General features: G+C 32.3%; 1 protein-coding gene across 1 annotated transcript; it reads right to left on the bottom strand.

Annotated features, from left to right (window-relative positions):
- Positions 1–6,190: 6,190 nt before the first annotated feature.
- On the bottom strand, positions 6,191–12,153 carry LOC143583912 (protein CLP1 homolog). Its single transcript, XM_077066086.1, has 9 exons — positions 12,066–12,153; positions 11,545–11,820; positions 11,282–11,443; positions 10,039–10,280; positions 9,824–9,962; positions 9,548–9,739; positions 9,124–9,359; positions 6,405–6,449; positions 6,191–6,327 (listed from the first exon to the last, which is right to left on the bottom strand). The coding sequence occupies exons 2-9, from the start codon at positions 11,752–11,754 to the stop codon at positions 6,240–6,242; spliced, it is 1,314 nt and encodes a 437-aa protein (XP_076922201.1). The 5' UTR covers positions 11,755–11,820; positions 12,066–12,153; the 3' UTR covers positions 6,191–6,239.
- Positions 12,154–14,184: the final 2,031 nt, after the last annotated feature.

The following is a 14,184-nucleotide window of genomic DNA, read 5'->3' as shown; positions in this document are numbered from 1 at the left end:
ATTATAAATATTAGTTTACGTTGAAATAAATTAAACAATAATTAATTTACTCAATAATTAATTTAAAGATATGAAGTATGTTATATCTATTGTGAAATATTTTAAATAAAAGAAATTTTTATAAATCATCTTATTTAAAAGAAATTTATAAGTTTATGATGATCAACAAATCATAAGATTTAGATAAATATATATATTCATGCTTGTTCTTGCATAATAACTAGGTTTGATTCAAGATTTAGAAAAATCATAGTGTTTATCTTGGATATCCATGATCATATTGATTCTTAAAACCAAAATATAAGATTTTTATGATAAAAGTAACATGATCATGAAGAACAACTTATGAACAAGTATGAACATTCAAGATAAAATCAAAACAAAAGCTATAAAATGCTTGAAATGGTAATAACTTACTTGTTAGTGCTCTTAAACTTAAGAAAAGAATGGATTGAGGTGTGAAAATAATGGAGGATTTGTCCTCCTTTTATATTGAAAATATAGAGTTGTTATGTCTTAATGAAATTATGAAAATTAACCATATTTAATATAATTAAAACACAAATTAACAATTGTTTAATAGGGTATTCAAAAGGTTTAACTATTTTAATAAATTTTATTGAATTGAAACATTTTTAGTTATTATTAATTAAGTAACATATGAAAAGATGATGATAATAATAAAATTAATTATAATAATAATAATAAAATAAAAGTAGTTGTTGTAGTTAAATAATAATTATAGTAAATTGCATGAGACATATACTTAAATATTTGATCTTGATTATGAATGTTTTAAATGAATATGTAATACTACAATGGTGGTGAAATGATAATTGCATAGTAATGATCACATAAAATACATTAATGAAAATTGAGATTAATTAATAATATTATAAAAATATATAAATTTAAATAGAAACAAAACCGGAAATTTAAAATGGGTCGAGTTTTCGGGTTTGAAAAGTAACGAATGTTACACAAAATGACTTAATGCTCAACAATACCAAACATCAATGCTCATAGATAAAAAATCATAACTAAATCATTTAGTTTAATACATGAGAAAATACTGAAAAGTTCCAATACTCTACATCGCGGGAATGATACGAGATGATTGACTGTTCATCGTCTTCGTTAGATCTTCAATCATGATGTGAAACACCATTTGGAATGAAATCTTGATAACTGGAAGGCTTGGAAATCGTCTAAGAGATCCTGGAGATAGCTGGAATGAGTATTGTCACACCCCGGTTTAGTGCCTAGGCGTGTGACAACAAGTTGGTACATGTTTTGTAAATACATCAGAGTTGCGGTTTATTTTTCACGGAAGACTTTTAGTTATAATAAAATATTAATTTATTTGAAAACTTCTCGGATAAAAAATACCCAAGTTTTTGATTTATTAATCATGTTTAAATCTTGTTATAATAATTTAAAACTGAGCCATCATTACCTTGCGAGTATCTAACTCCATGAATGTCTATAATGTCTTGCTACCTGTGCTAATCTGTTTCCCTGAAATGTGGGGAAAATACGTCAGCTATATGCTGGTGAACACGTATGACTCTTTGTACCACTACCCTACACACACACAAGTGTTCCCCGAGCCATGGTAGCCCCTGAAAGGAGAACTAGTTATGACTGTTAGTCCGCGGCTACTTAGCCTTTGATTGTTTAGACTGAACAGTTATGTATGGATCAAGACACATGTGTAATTGGTCTGAGTTGCTTTTATTTTTAATCTTGTATTATAATGTTTTAGAGATCACATAATCTCATGTAAACGTTGATTGACTCGTTAAGACAAACACCCGTTCATCTTATCGAGTATAAATATGTTTTGATTGATTGAAAAGGTTAACTTATTCACCTGTACCTTCGGTGTGCGTTTGAAACCTTGACTGTGAATGATTGATTGATTGATTGATTAACCTATAATAAAATAGGTATATATATATATATATATATATATATACCTGGATCGTCTCTTGATCCGACTATAGACCTTTAGCCTGGTTTTGATAGCTTTAAACCTTGATTGATCATTTGTTTGAATGAAATATTTAGACCTGTAGTTTTTGTCTGTTTAACAAATCATATGATATGTTTCTTCTTCATGAAGAAACATTCATTGACTGCTAATTTTGTATGTAAAATCTTATGTTTCTTAATCATGAAGAAACAATATATTAATTATATTTCTTGTATATAAAATGTTACGTTTCTTAATCGCGAAGCAACTATATATTAATTATATTCCTTGTATATAAAATGTTGCGTTTCTTAATCGCGAAGAAACATATATTAATTATATTCCTTGTATATAAAATGTTACGTTTCTTAATCGCGAAGAAACTATATATCCTTATGAATGTAAAATTTGGGTTTCTTAATCGTAAAGAAACATTACTATAATCCTTTATACGTTTAAAGCTTATGTAAACATAATTATGATCAAGGTTTGGGCTATAACCCTGACTATGGTCTAAGCCATATAATATAATAATAAAATAATGACTTAGGCAGAACCCCTACCTTACATGGGTATTCGAAGTTCGATTACTAAGCTTGTATCTACTTTATGTCGCGTATTGGTGCTTAAATTGTCAGAACTTTGATACTTAGCAAACTTCGAGGTTGGCACGCAAAACCAGGCGACATATGGTGGCCTTCGTGACGTGCACGTACTTCGAGATAGAATGTCAGGTTATTTTTTGGGGCACGGATTATGAGGTTTGACGCGCCAAACGATGCTCGACACGCAAAACGAGGTAGAGAGTGATCCTAGAGAGAGAAAGGATTTTGGTGTGAGATTTGAAGTGCTGTGACCCCTCCCTTTTATAGCTGATTTTACAACCCATCGCAATACGCGATGGATCTTGGTAATCCCGTCGCGTATCGCGGCGTCGTATATTATCCGCCGCCATACAACGGTTTGACACGTGTCCGTTGACTCATTAAGGTCCATCGCGATACGCGATGACCTTTCTTCTATGCTCATTGTGTATCGCGATGGCTTCCTGAATTAAATCTTTCCCTTTTGGTCCCTTGTCTTTTGGTAGCTTGTCACTTCTGGGCCTAACTCCCTTTGTCCAAAAATACTAAGGCGGCTCTTAACGCGAGCGTGCGAAGTGCAAAGTGCGCCATCAAAGCGCCACATTGCGCTCATCGACCTTCGCCCGTGCGCGTCGGATGCTTCGCACACGTTAGGACCACTGGGTGTATGCTAGGCATAAAAGAATATTACTATGGAATTTTATCTCTTTATAAAGAGCTTCCAAATCTTTACTACTTTCCATGTGGGATGGATTTTAATTTCCTTATTTATACCCATGTGGAATGCTTTCACTTTCTTTCATCTTTCCATGTGGGATGAAATTTCCTTATTACATATCCTTAACATGAGATGACTTTATTTATAGGATATTTTTATTTTCTTATAGAATGGTTTTATTAAATTTTCTCATTATTTATTTTAGATAATAATTTTGATCCTTCAACTTTACTAAATTGTCAAATTTGGACCAAAATTTTGGGGATATTGCAAGTATTAACTTAATAGGAACGCACTGAAAGTTGAGTGATCTAATTGAAACAAAATTGAAAGTTTAATGACCTAATTGAGACAAAAGAAAATGTAAGTGATTTAATTGGATTAAAACTTGTAAGGGCTGTTTGGTTCATTCAGATCTGAATGAGCATCTGTCTCATTCAGCAACAACAGTAATTTGAGTGATTCAGACATAATTTTAACAATTCAGATGTTTTTTCTGTTTGGAACCAAACAGTCTGAATTCTGAAAGAATTAGATGTTTACATCTGAATGGTTCCATTTAGATGTAAACAAACAGCCCCTAACTTGGTTATTATTCTTCAAGTTGTCCCTTTAAAAAATTATAATGTTTATTATGTAATTCATATATGTATATTTAACGTTTTCTATATTTTTCATGCGTATTACACGGGACACTAACCTAATTCCTATCATTACGTTAAAATATTTCAAAATTATATCATTAAAAGTGAGATGCCACAAAGCAATATATTAAGGAGTTGCTAATATGGTTGCTAAAAACCAAATGTCTGATAAATGAACTACACTCTCATCTCCCCTTGCTAGAAGCTACAATCGTTTATTGTAATAATGTAATGTTTTTTTATTTGTCAGCAAACCCGCATGTTCGACATAGGAAGCATAATGAGATCAAAGTTACCATGAATGATGTTCATGTGTTGTGTTCCTTCCTTCCAAGTTCTTGTTTATAGTGCAAGAATGTATTAACATGTATAAATATGCATTATTTATTGTTTTGCTTATGCTTCTTGTTTAAGAAATGGTTTTTTTTTTTTTGAATGTTCAAGCTTTCCTCCTACTATTTACATTATACCGCCAATGCCAGGAATCGAACCCTGGACCTCTCACCCAAAGGCCAAAGCCTTTACCATCCCACCAAAGTGGTGATGGCTAAGTAATGGTTTGTAGTGTACTAGCGCATTCTTAGAATCTTATTATGTACTTAAATATTAGAAAATTGCCGGGTAGCGCGACCAAGTGTTAATATCTTTTATTAACTTATTGTTGTTGTTTTGTGACTTTCGAGTTATCAAAAACATGTATGTGGTGCATTTGTCTCATCCTTTGAAATAGCGTGTGAACATGTACATAGGAAGTATTATAAACTAAAAATGTGTGTTCTCTTTTTGTCGTTTATTGATATACAACAAAATAAATGTCATTGTTAAATATACTTTTCTCTTTTTTCTATTCAATACTTTATAGTTTTATATTTCTAAGTAAACAGTTTATCTTTTGTCAAGAAAAAAAAAACATAATATTGATTTTCTATGTTGTTTAATACTTTAATATAAGCTTTTAACTAGTGATTATATACAAAAGGAAATTTCAATATAATATAATTAAGTAAAGAAATTAAGAACCCATATCAATTCCACTAAAAGAAACTAGTTGTTTGGACTTTTAAAAATCCCACTCCAGAGGCCGCATATCTTTTCTGAAATATAAAAATATTGCTTTTAACGTTTAACAATGGACAACAATACCCAAACCAACGTGCCAAATGAAAAAAACGAAACATAACAAATAGGTAAAAATATGTTGGAGATGCGGGTTATCGAACCCCAATACCTCTCGCATGCAAAGCGAGCGCTCTACCATGTGAGCTACATCCCCGGTTAATGTTAGCTACACACACAATTTATAACTTCTGAAATTTAAGCAATTACATACTGACCTTATATTATTGATATTCTAGCATTAATGAAAATGAAAATTAATTTCCTTTACTTGATATGTGTACGGTAAATCATGCAAATAAGCGTGTTGACTAGTATAATCATCCAAATAATTGGTTGGCTGAAAAGTGGTGTATATGCTCATTTGATCGAATCTTGAAAAACTTATAAGATCATTCAATCAGTGGATGCTATGTGGTCGAAAAGAAAAGGCAAAACTTGAAGCCAAACCTGTGAAATCTCATGGCCGTGTGAACAATGCATGGACGTGTGGCACCATTTAGCACGTTTCTTCCTTACCTTTTGTCTTATATAAGTGGTGACATCATTTGGTTGGTTATGTCCTTTAAACCGGTCTATGCACATAAATAGTAGTGCTCATAGGCACATAACTTGCAGATGAGAAGCAGCGGAGGTGGTTAGGAAATGGCAGTTGCCTTGTTGATTTATATTTTTCTGTTTTTCAAACTTTTTAGCAATTATATCACATGATTCGTAAAGCTGTTTTATAAACTTACTTTTAAGTTAGCAATGTATCATAGCAACAAAAAGCACGTAGTTTCAAATTGTGAGCTTAAAAGCAAACCAGATTATAAACGTTTTAAGTACCAGGTTGCAGCCGAAGCTATTAGACCGTGAGCACACTTTCCACAGTAGACGGTAGACCACGTGAGAAAACACAACTCATGGCCCTGAAGAAAATGGCCCATTCCAACATGTACAGCACAAAGTTCATAACCCTAAAATCATCAAATATAAAAGAAAATGATCCAAAAGCACCAATTTGCACACAATTGAAGTGATCATAGTGCATTACCATCTTCCAAAAGCATCAGTACATCATAATAGTTTACATGATTTTACCTGATTCTAACATCTAGAACCCTATACTACAAAATATGATTCATAATAAACAGTACTTCAGCTGTAAAAGCCTAATTTGTAGACTGTAACAAGCTTATAATAGCCCTAAGTTCATAACTTTAGGTTTCAATCCATGTTAAGCTTCCCATTAACAAGAATTTGCTAGGAAGTTCTCCACCTGATGGGGCAAGATACGTGATTTTCTTCCTGAAATAACACACAATTAATAACCGTTTGCAGAGGTGTTTTTTAATGAAAATAGTTATGGTAAACCGAATCCATACCTCGGAATGTCAATATCAGTGATCCAAATAAATCCAGCTATGTTGCTGCATTCAGAGGGAGTAAAGAAAGATATGGTAAGCAATGTAAAGATTTTTTTTTTTCATTAACATGTGAATATTCAATTATTCTAACATATTCACCAGTCAACCAGTTTAAAGTCTCTTATAGAATAAGGATACATGTGTTTACAGCATGGCTACAAGTGACATATGTTAGACTAGTGTTTTGAAATTTCTTCAGCTGACTGGTCAATACTTTCCTTCTAAGTTAAATCAATCAATCATACCCAGTGGAGTCCCACCAATAGCAAAGCTATAAGTAGGGTCTGGGGAGGGTGGGATGTAGGCACACCGTACCTCTATCCAATGAGATAAAGAGGTGGCTTTCAGAGAGACCCTCAACTCAAGAAAACATATGTATGAGGCAATATAAAAGGGAATCAAAGTTCAACAACAATATAATTGATAATAGCACGTAGTAAAAATGATAATATATATATATATATATATATATAGGTTTAAGTTCTAGAGAGAAGTCAAATTATTGCAAGAAGTGTGAGAAGTTAATCCAACCAATCAGAATTTTTCTTTTATTTTTTCTTTTTAATTAAATATAGGGGTAGGATGGTAAAATTTCATAACATGTTTATATGGAAACATTAAACTTGCTTTGGAAATTTTATATATATAAAGTATTAAAGTTTTTGAGTTTCACTATAATTATTTTATTAATTAATTTATGTGTATATATTATAAAAGTACATGATCGTTTCTGCACTGTGCAAATCAATTCTAAGGTCACATTTTATTCTTTTTAGTTTTCTAATATATTTAGTTTTAATTAAATTAAAAACATAAAGGTATTTGGTATCTCATCATCCTACATTCAGATCAAGCAAATGTTCTTTTATTGATCATATTTTTTTAATCCAGATCTTGTATTTGTTTTAAATGTTATCTATATCGTATCGTATCTGGAAATCATGTTTTCCATTTTATTGTAGTAGTTTTTAATCGTTTTTTATTATTAAAAATTTACGAAACATTTTTTTATGTTTCAATTATTTTCTTATTTTATTTTAATTGTTAATCAATTTCTTATTGAAAAGCTACAAATCGATGTTTTTTATATATTTTATTAATTTTTTTAATCAATCTCTAATGTGTTGTTAAATATGTGTTGTGTGTAGGTGTATATTAATTATGTGTAGGTAAAAGTAAAGTGTACTAACAATCTGTGAATATGAATTGTGTGTAGGTCAATGTTAGTTACGTGTTGGTAAAAATAAATGTAACTAACAATCTGTGTAGGCGAATATGAGTTGTGTGTAGGTCAATGTTAGTTACGTGTTGATATAAATAAATGTAACTAACAGTCTATGTAGGTAAAAATAAGTTGTGTGCTGGTCAGAATAAAAACAAGTAACAATTTGTATAAGTGAATATGACTTATGTGTAAATGACTATGTTACTTGTGTAGGTCATTTTTTACCATTAACCTATATATACATGTTTTAAATAATAAATTTATGAAAGAAAAATACTCTGGATTTTAAATTTTAAATAATATATATAATAAATTTTGAAACACTACTTGTACAGACAGAAAAAAAATTAATAATATGAAATGTTCATCATTCTAAGTGATGGCCCTAAATTACATTTATTATGTCATTTATTATGTAGGTTAGAAAACTTAAAAAAATAATTCAAAAGTGTTATTCTAATTTTAGATTAACAACATTTAATGATGCTATAATCAATTACATTAAAGGTACCAAAATACCCTTTTCCTAAAATCATTTAAATAAAAGTATTATTAATTACAAGTATGTCATTTTAATTAATAACCATAGATCAAACACAATCAAGGGTAAAGATTTATTTCTCGCACTTCTTGCAATAATATGATTTCTCTCCTGAACCATCCCCTATATATATATATATATGAAAAGAAAATACCATAATGGTGTGTGACAAAAAATAAGGTAAATAGAAGCCCCTAAGGTATTCCTTTCTCTTCCTTTCTCCCTAAAAATCCTTAACTTTAATTCTACTTCTCCAAGAATTTCTATCCTCAACCATATTCACATAAATGACTAAATGACTAAAAAAGCTCCCCTTTACTATTCAATAATCTTAGCATCAAGATTACCTTGTTTTAACAAGCAAACATCTATTTGTAAAGTGAAAATTTAGACCATTTACTCATCTTTTTTCCGTTAATATGTCAAAGTTTTCAATATATACGGCCAAACAGGTAAATTGGTAACAAATTGATATTGGTAGACTTTTATGGTGCGTTAAAATGGATTGTGTTGGGTTAAGTCAGCATGTTGTAAACACCTTGTTAAAAAAGACTTTTAACCTGGTCAATATGTTTCTTTTATAGCCAAGTTTTTTTAAACTTATCCAGTTGACTGGTCAACATATGTTTTCTTTTTTAATTTAGATGACTCATTTTTACATAAATGACTAGAAAAGTTCCCCTCTACTTTTAATACGGAGAGCATCAAAATTCATTTTCAACGACCAAGCATCAAGACTCGTCACGATTGTAAAAGTGAAAAATTTAGACTCATTTAATTATTATGAAGGGTTAATTAGGGTCAAAACAGTAAAGAAAGTATCTAATATCATTCAGAGAGAGTAAAGAAAGCAAAAGAAATAGTAATCAATGTTTTAAGTCTTAAAATAGTATTTTGGGATCTGATAATACCTCGAAAGTATTTGATCTTGTTCTTTGGCAAATGAAACAGCAAGAACCAAATTCAGCAAATCCCGGTTGATGTTGACCGGAACCAATCTCATGGGGTCCGCCACAGGCTGTGCACCAATTGGCAAAGCTGAAGCCGGGGCCTGTGGGCCCCCACCAACTCTATAAATCGCCAAGTCACTGAAATTTGCAATACTGGAATGCGGTGAAAGATCATTCGAAAGACCATAGAAATATTCCTGCAATTACAATAAACTTAGATTCGGTGATAACTAAATTACACAGATGGTCCATGTGGTATGTTTAGATTTCACTTTTGGTCCTAAGTATGAGAAAGTAAAGAAGTCCAAACTTAAACATAAACATAACACCATTATTAAATCCTTTTTTTCTTTTAAGTGATGTGAAATAACAAGAAAACCCTTACCCTTATCCTCTGGTTCCTGGCAATAGCTCGAAATTTTGAATTCCTGGACACAACACCGCCTGATTTCTGAAGTTTTACGACATCCACGTTCGGCTTTTGTTTTAAAACATCTTTTAACATACTGCAAAGCTTATCCTGACCCATGACAAGAACGACAGTAGCTTGGAATGTATCAATTGCATGCAAAAGAAGCTGCAATGCAAACATAATATTTTTATTGAACTTAAGTTGATGTATATAACTAATATAGCATGCCAAAAGAGGAGCAACACATACATCATAACCAAGGCCATCAATGAATCCCATGGTGTTAATAACCATGCCTGCAGCCCTAGATTCAGCATTCCCGGTAAACTGTCTTTCAAGTATCTGTGCAAGTTCCTTTACAAGCACCCTATAAAGATCTGCATTTACACTACAAAGGCAAAAGTAATGAATGCTAAATTAGAGATCATACACATGAAAGAATAAGTAGAGAAAGTGCATGTTACGTTGGAGTGTTGTGTCCATAGAAGTAAACGAGAGGCATTTCAAGGGGAATCCCTTCGACTGGATCAATTGGCATTTCAATAGGGGTAGCTGCAATACACCCGGGTAGGGTAATAGAGCCTTGACCGATGTCTAAATCTACAAATGTAGGTTTCCATCCTTGTTTAGCAGCCCAGCTTAGAAGCATTCTTGATAAGGTACTCTTTCCAGAGTCTGTTGGTCCAACTACAATCACCCTCGGACCCTAAACACAATAGAGTTCATCAAAAAAGTAAGCATATAAAAATGCGCGAAAACTTATATTATACATTGGTCAATGTAGCAATGACCATCCTAAACCTAATCACGTCCATATGACTATACATCCACTCATGATAAGCTTATTTTGTATTCTATAAGCAGTAAGAAAGACTACCAATACCATGCAGGCTGACACAGAACTTATAACAGATTAACTCAAAGTTTATAGGTGATTAAAAGTCGAGAAAAATGCTGTTAATTGGATCATTAAATTAATTTGTGCGTTGGGATTTTATGGAACTGGCTGTTATTTCGATGCTGAGTGGCCTTTATAATGTTTTTAAGATTATATATGCTATCTGTACCATTATAATTGATTAAAATTGAATTAATTGGATCAAAGTAACAACGAAAACAACGATTGTGTGGAACTTGCAGGACTCTTTTAATATTGTTAACACAAACAAAAACTAGAACCAAGAAACTACAATACCTTATCAATCTATTTATAATAACATTAACTCGTATCCTACTCTGAACTCTAATTCCTAATAATACTAAATAAATAATAAAAAAACTCTATCTCTAAATCTTATCTCCTAACAATAGATTAACCCTTCAATTTAAACTCTAAGATTTATCTTCAAACTCTTTATTCGGTTCACCCCTTGTACTTATCGGTTGTTCATCCTTAACCCTCGTTCACATGTGAAATCAAGTTTATATCCTTAAGATTATGTGTTCTTTACAGATCAGTTATCAACAGGTATATCCAGTTGACCAAAAGGCTCAATTGCACAAATACGAATAGATATAGATATAGATAGAAGTATAGGGTATATTACTTCACTCAACTGTAATCCTAAGCTTAAAAAGTGTGCTTTACTTTTATATATAAACTAGCATTGACTCTTTAAAGTAGGGGAGATATTTATTATTCTGTTATCTAATAGTTACTACTGCACCGCAGAAGCCAAAAATAGTTGTGAAGAAGACAATAATAACCTGGGAAGCATCAGCATCACTAGCAGAGGCTTTAGCCCGATTTCTGCGACCTTCAAGTACCGCATGCACGTTTACATAACTGATCATCGGTGTCTCGTCTGCCACATAATCCGTTTCAGTGTTATCTTGCATTTCAATGGTCGCCCCGTACCACGTAAATATCTGCAATCCCAAAACAAGACATACGAAATATTATCAGCTTATAAAATACAAAAAAACGTATTAATTTACAACGCGGCAGGCAATGTAGAAAGAGTTATTACAGCGAATTTCATCCTGGGTGGAAAAATGAGCCAGTTTTCGGGGGGCATTTCGGTGCCAAATATCTCGGCGGTGCCGTTAAGTAGGCGGAGACGGAGAGAAGTGTTAACATTGACTTCAATTCTGAGCTCACTCTCTTTCTCGAGTTTCACCTGCTTCATTGCAGGAGAAGTGCCTGCGGCTGGACCGGAAGTTGCAACGCCGTAGGCCATATCGAACCTTCGGTTCCAACAACAACGGTTGTTTTCTTTATGCTGATGCAAAGACCTTCAATTATCCTGTTTAGTATACTACACCAATACCATCAATTATTAATTTCATTTATTTCAAGCATTTGAAATTAAAAGGAAATAATTTACAGCCACAATCATAATATTCAGATTGATTGTTGTAAGCTCAGAGTTGGAAACTAATAGCAAAATATTCTTTAAAAAAAAACCCTAATCAACAGAAATAGTAAAAATCGAATATGAATCAGTTAAGAAGAAATGTAAATTGCAGCTGGACTCACTTTCTCAGTTACTGCAAACACGGACGATCAACAACAGAAAGAAAATGAATTCGATTTGGGATATTATTAGTTAGGTCAAAACTCAAAAGTGTGTTGTAATAAATCGATTATCTGGTTTTCTGTTATTTGTTGGATCCTCTGGCCCATGTTATTGTTATTTCATCACAAGCCCAATAGTAAATCCAAATACCCCATGGGTACATACTCTTCGTTCACACTTCATATTGGTTAGCGGTGCATAGATCGGGCTTATCAAATACATGGTTTTGGGTATGGAACTGAGTTCGGGTGTGATCGGGTATTGACAATACAATGTTAGGTAGTAAATAGTAGATGGTCTAAAGTGTAAATGTTCAATAGTTAGGGTTATAACTGGAATAGGTTAGTATACATATACAACGATCGTAAATGTGGAATGAATCGATGAATTGATTTGGTTTTCCTCTCTCTGTTCTTCTTCCTTTCTCTTTATCGATCTTAATCTCTTGATTACTTGTTTGTATCGTAACAAGTGGTATCAGAGTCGATCTATGACAACTCAGATTTTTTTTTTTAATTTATATCCTTATCAATTACCCGACCCGTTTTTATATTCGAGAAATTTATCCAAGAAAAATATTGCGTTATTCGGTTTAATATTATTTTATTAATAATTGTTTATCATATAATATATACAAAATAACTTTGATTTATATTCAAAATTAACCCTAAACAAATTCAACCATATTTTGTATCCACTTTAATAGTTCAGGAGGTTAATTGTAAAATCTGCTATATTATTATATTATATTCACCCATTAACCCAATTACCCATATCCGTATCCATGTGACCTGTTTATGTTTCTTGAAGCTTAATTTGCGTCCAAATTATGGAATTGATGAAGGAATCTTATTTCTCATGTCTAAATCGGCCTACCAACACAGTCAAATTGGAAACCACAATCAAATGTTATACGAATTGCTTATTATGCTTAACCGTCTAAACCCGATCATGAACATATATCTTATCGACCACCATAATACGATTAAACCTAGATATACAATCCTTATATCAACGCTAACAAAACCCCTATAACTAATTGGATTATAACAAACGTTTGATATATGTTCTTGATCCTTATTGTGCCATCTGCTTTGCGATCCAGTTACCCATCGATTCTTCATCAATAAAGGTAATTAATTATACTGATCTAATCGTCGTTCATCCCTCATCAAAAACCCTATGGTTAATTAACCAATGATAAACGGAATTATCCAATTTCATCGTTAGAGTTTATAAGTAACTAGGAAGATAGCCGGTGCGTTGCGCCGGGTTGATGTTATTGACAGTTGTACTCGTATAATTTACCGAATCGTGCAGTACATCTGCGAGTCTAGGTGAATTCGATCGGTGCCGGGTTACGGAACCAGTAATAACCACCCCCACCCAAAAAAAAAACTTTGTTAAAGCAAATATACAACAAGTTAACATAAAAAAACACGTGTTGCGATTACGAACCGATGACACTTCGGTTGGTATCTGTTTACAACTCAAAAAATAAAACAAACCATAAATTCGTCCACACCCAAATACAACAATTTAACATATTTAAAATATAAAAAAATGTGGTGAACAAAAAAAACACGCACGTTGTAGTTGTGAACTGATATGTATTCGTTGATTCTAGAATCGAGGGACAAAAAAAGTGATAAAAACCCGCGTATTGCATTGGCGAACTAACGTGAATTTCGTCGGAATCAACGTTGTCGACACTAAATCGTACACAAAACCCATCTGTTGTGGTGGTGAACCGACACAAGTTCGGTTGATATCAGGTTACGACTTGAAAATTAAAGCAATAAGTTAATCCATCCACACTCAAAATACAACAAATTAACATATTTACATAAAAAAAACCGTGACAAAAACCAAATTTATACGCGCATTGTGGCCGTGACTTGACACAAATTCGTCCAAAATCGACAGACAAAAAAACATTGCGAGGAAAAAAACCTTAGGTTGCGATCGTCAGCTGCACGAATCATTTACATAAAAAAGACCGTGGCGAAAACCAAAAATATACACGCATTGTGGCCATTACCTGACGTGAATTTGTCCAAAATCGATGGACAAACAAAACTCGCGGAAAAA

Source organism: Bidens hawaiensis, unplaced genomic scaffold (assembly GCF_021521415.1).
Source record: "Bidens hawaiensis isolate Kalapana, Puna unplaced genomic scaffold, B.hawaiensis_p1.1 tig00032718_1, whole genome shotgun sequence".
NCBI lineage: Eukaryota > Viridiplantae > Streptophyta > Magnoliopsida > Asterales > Asteraceae > Bidens > Bidens hawaiensis.
Note: the sequence above shows the minus strand (reverse complement) of the source record. Positions and strands in the feature narration are given on the sequence as shown.

Bases quoted from the DNA above. Each gene is read 5' to 3' on its own strand.
- LOC143583912 (XM_077066086.1), bottom strand. From the start codon at position 11,754: ATGGCCTACGGCGTTGCAACTTCCGGTCCAGCCGCAGGCACTTCTCCT. The intron at 9,963-10,038 runs GTAACATGCACT...TTGCCTTTGTAG, and splicing joins TATGGACACAACACTCCAAC to TGTAAATGCAGATCTTTATA. The intron at 9,740-9,823 runs GTATGTGTTGCT...TTTGCATTGCAG, and splicing joins TTGATGGCCTTGGTTATGAT to CTTCTTTTGCATGCAATTGA.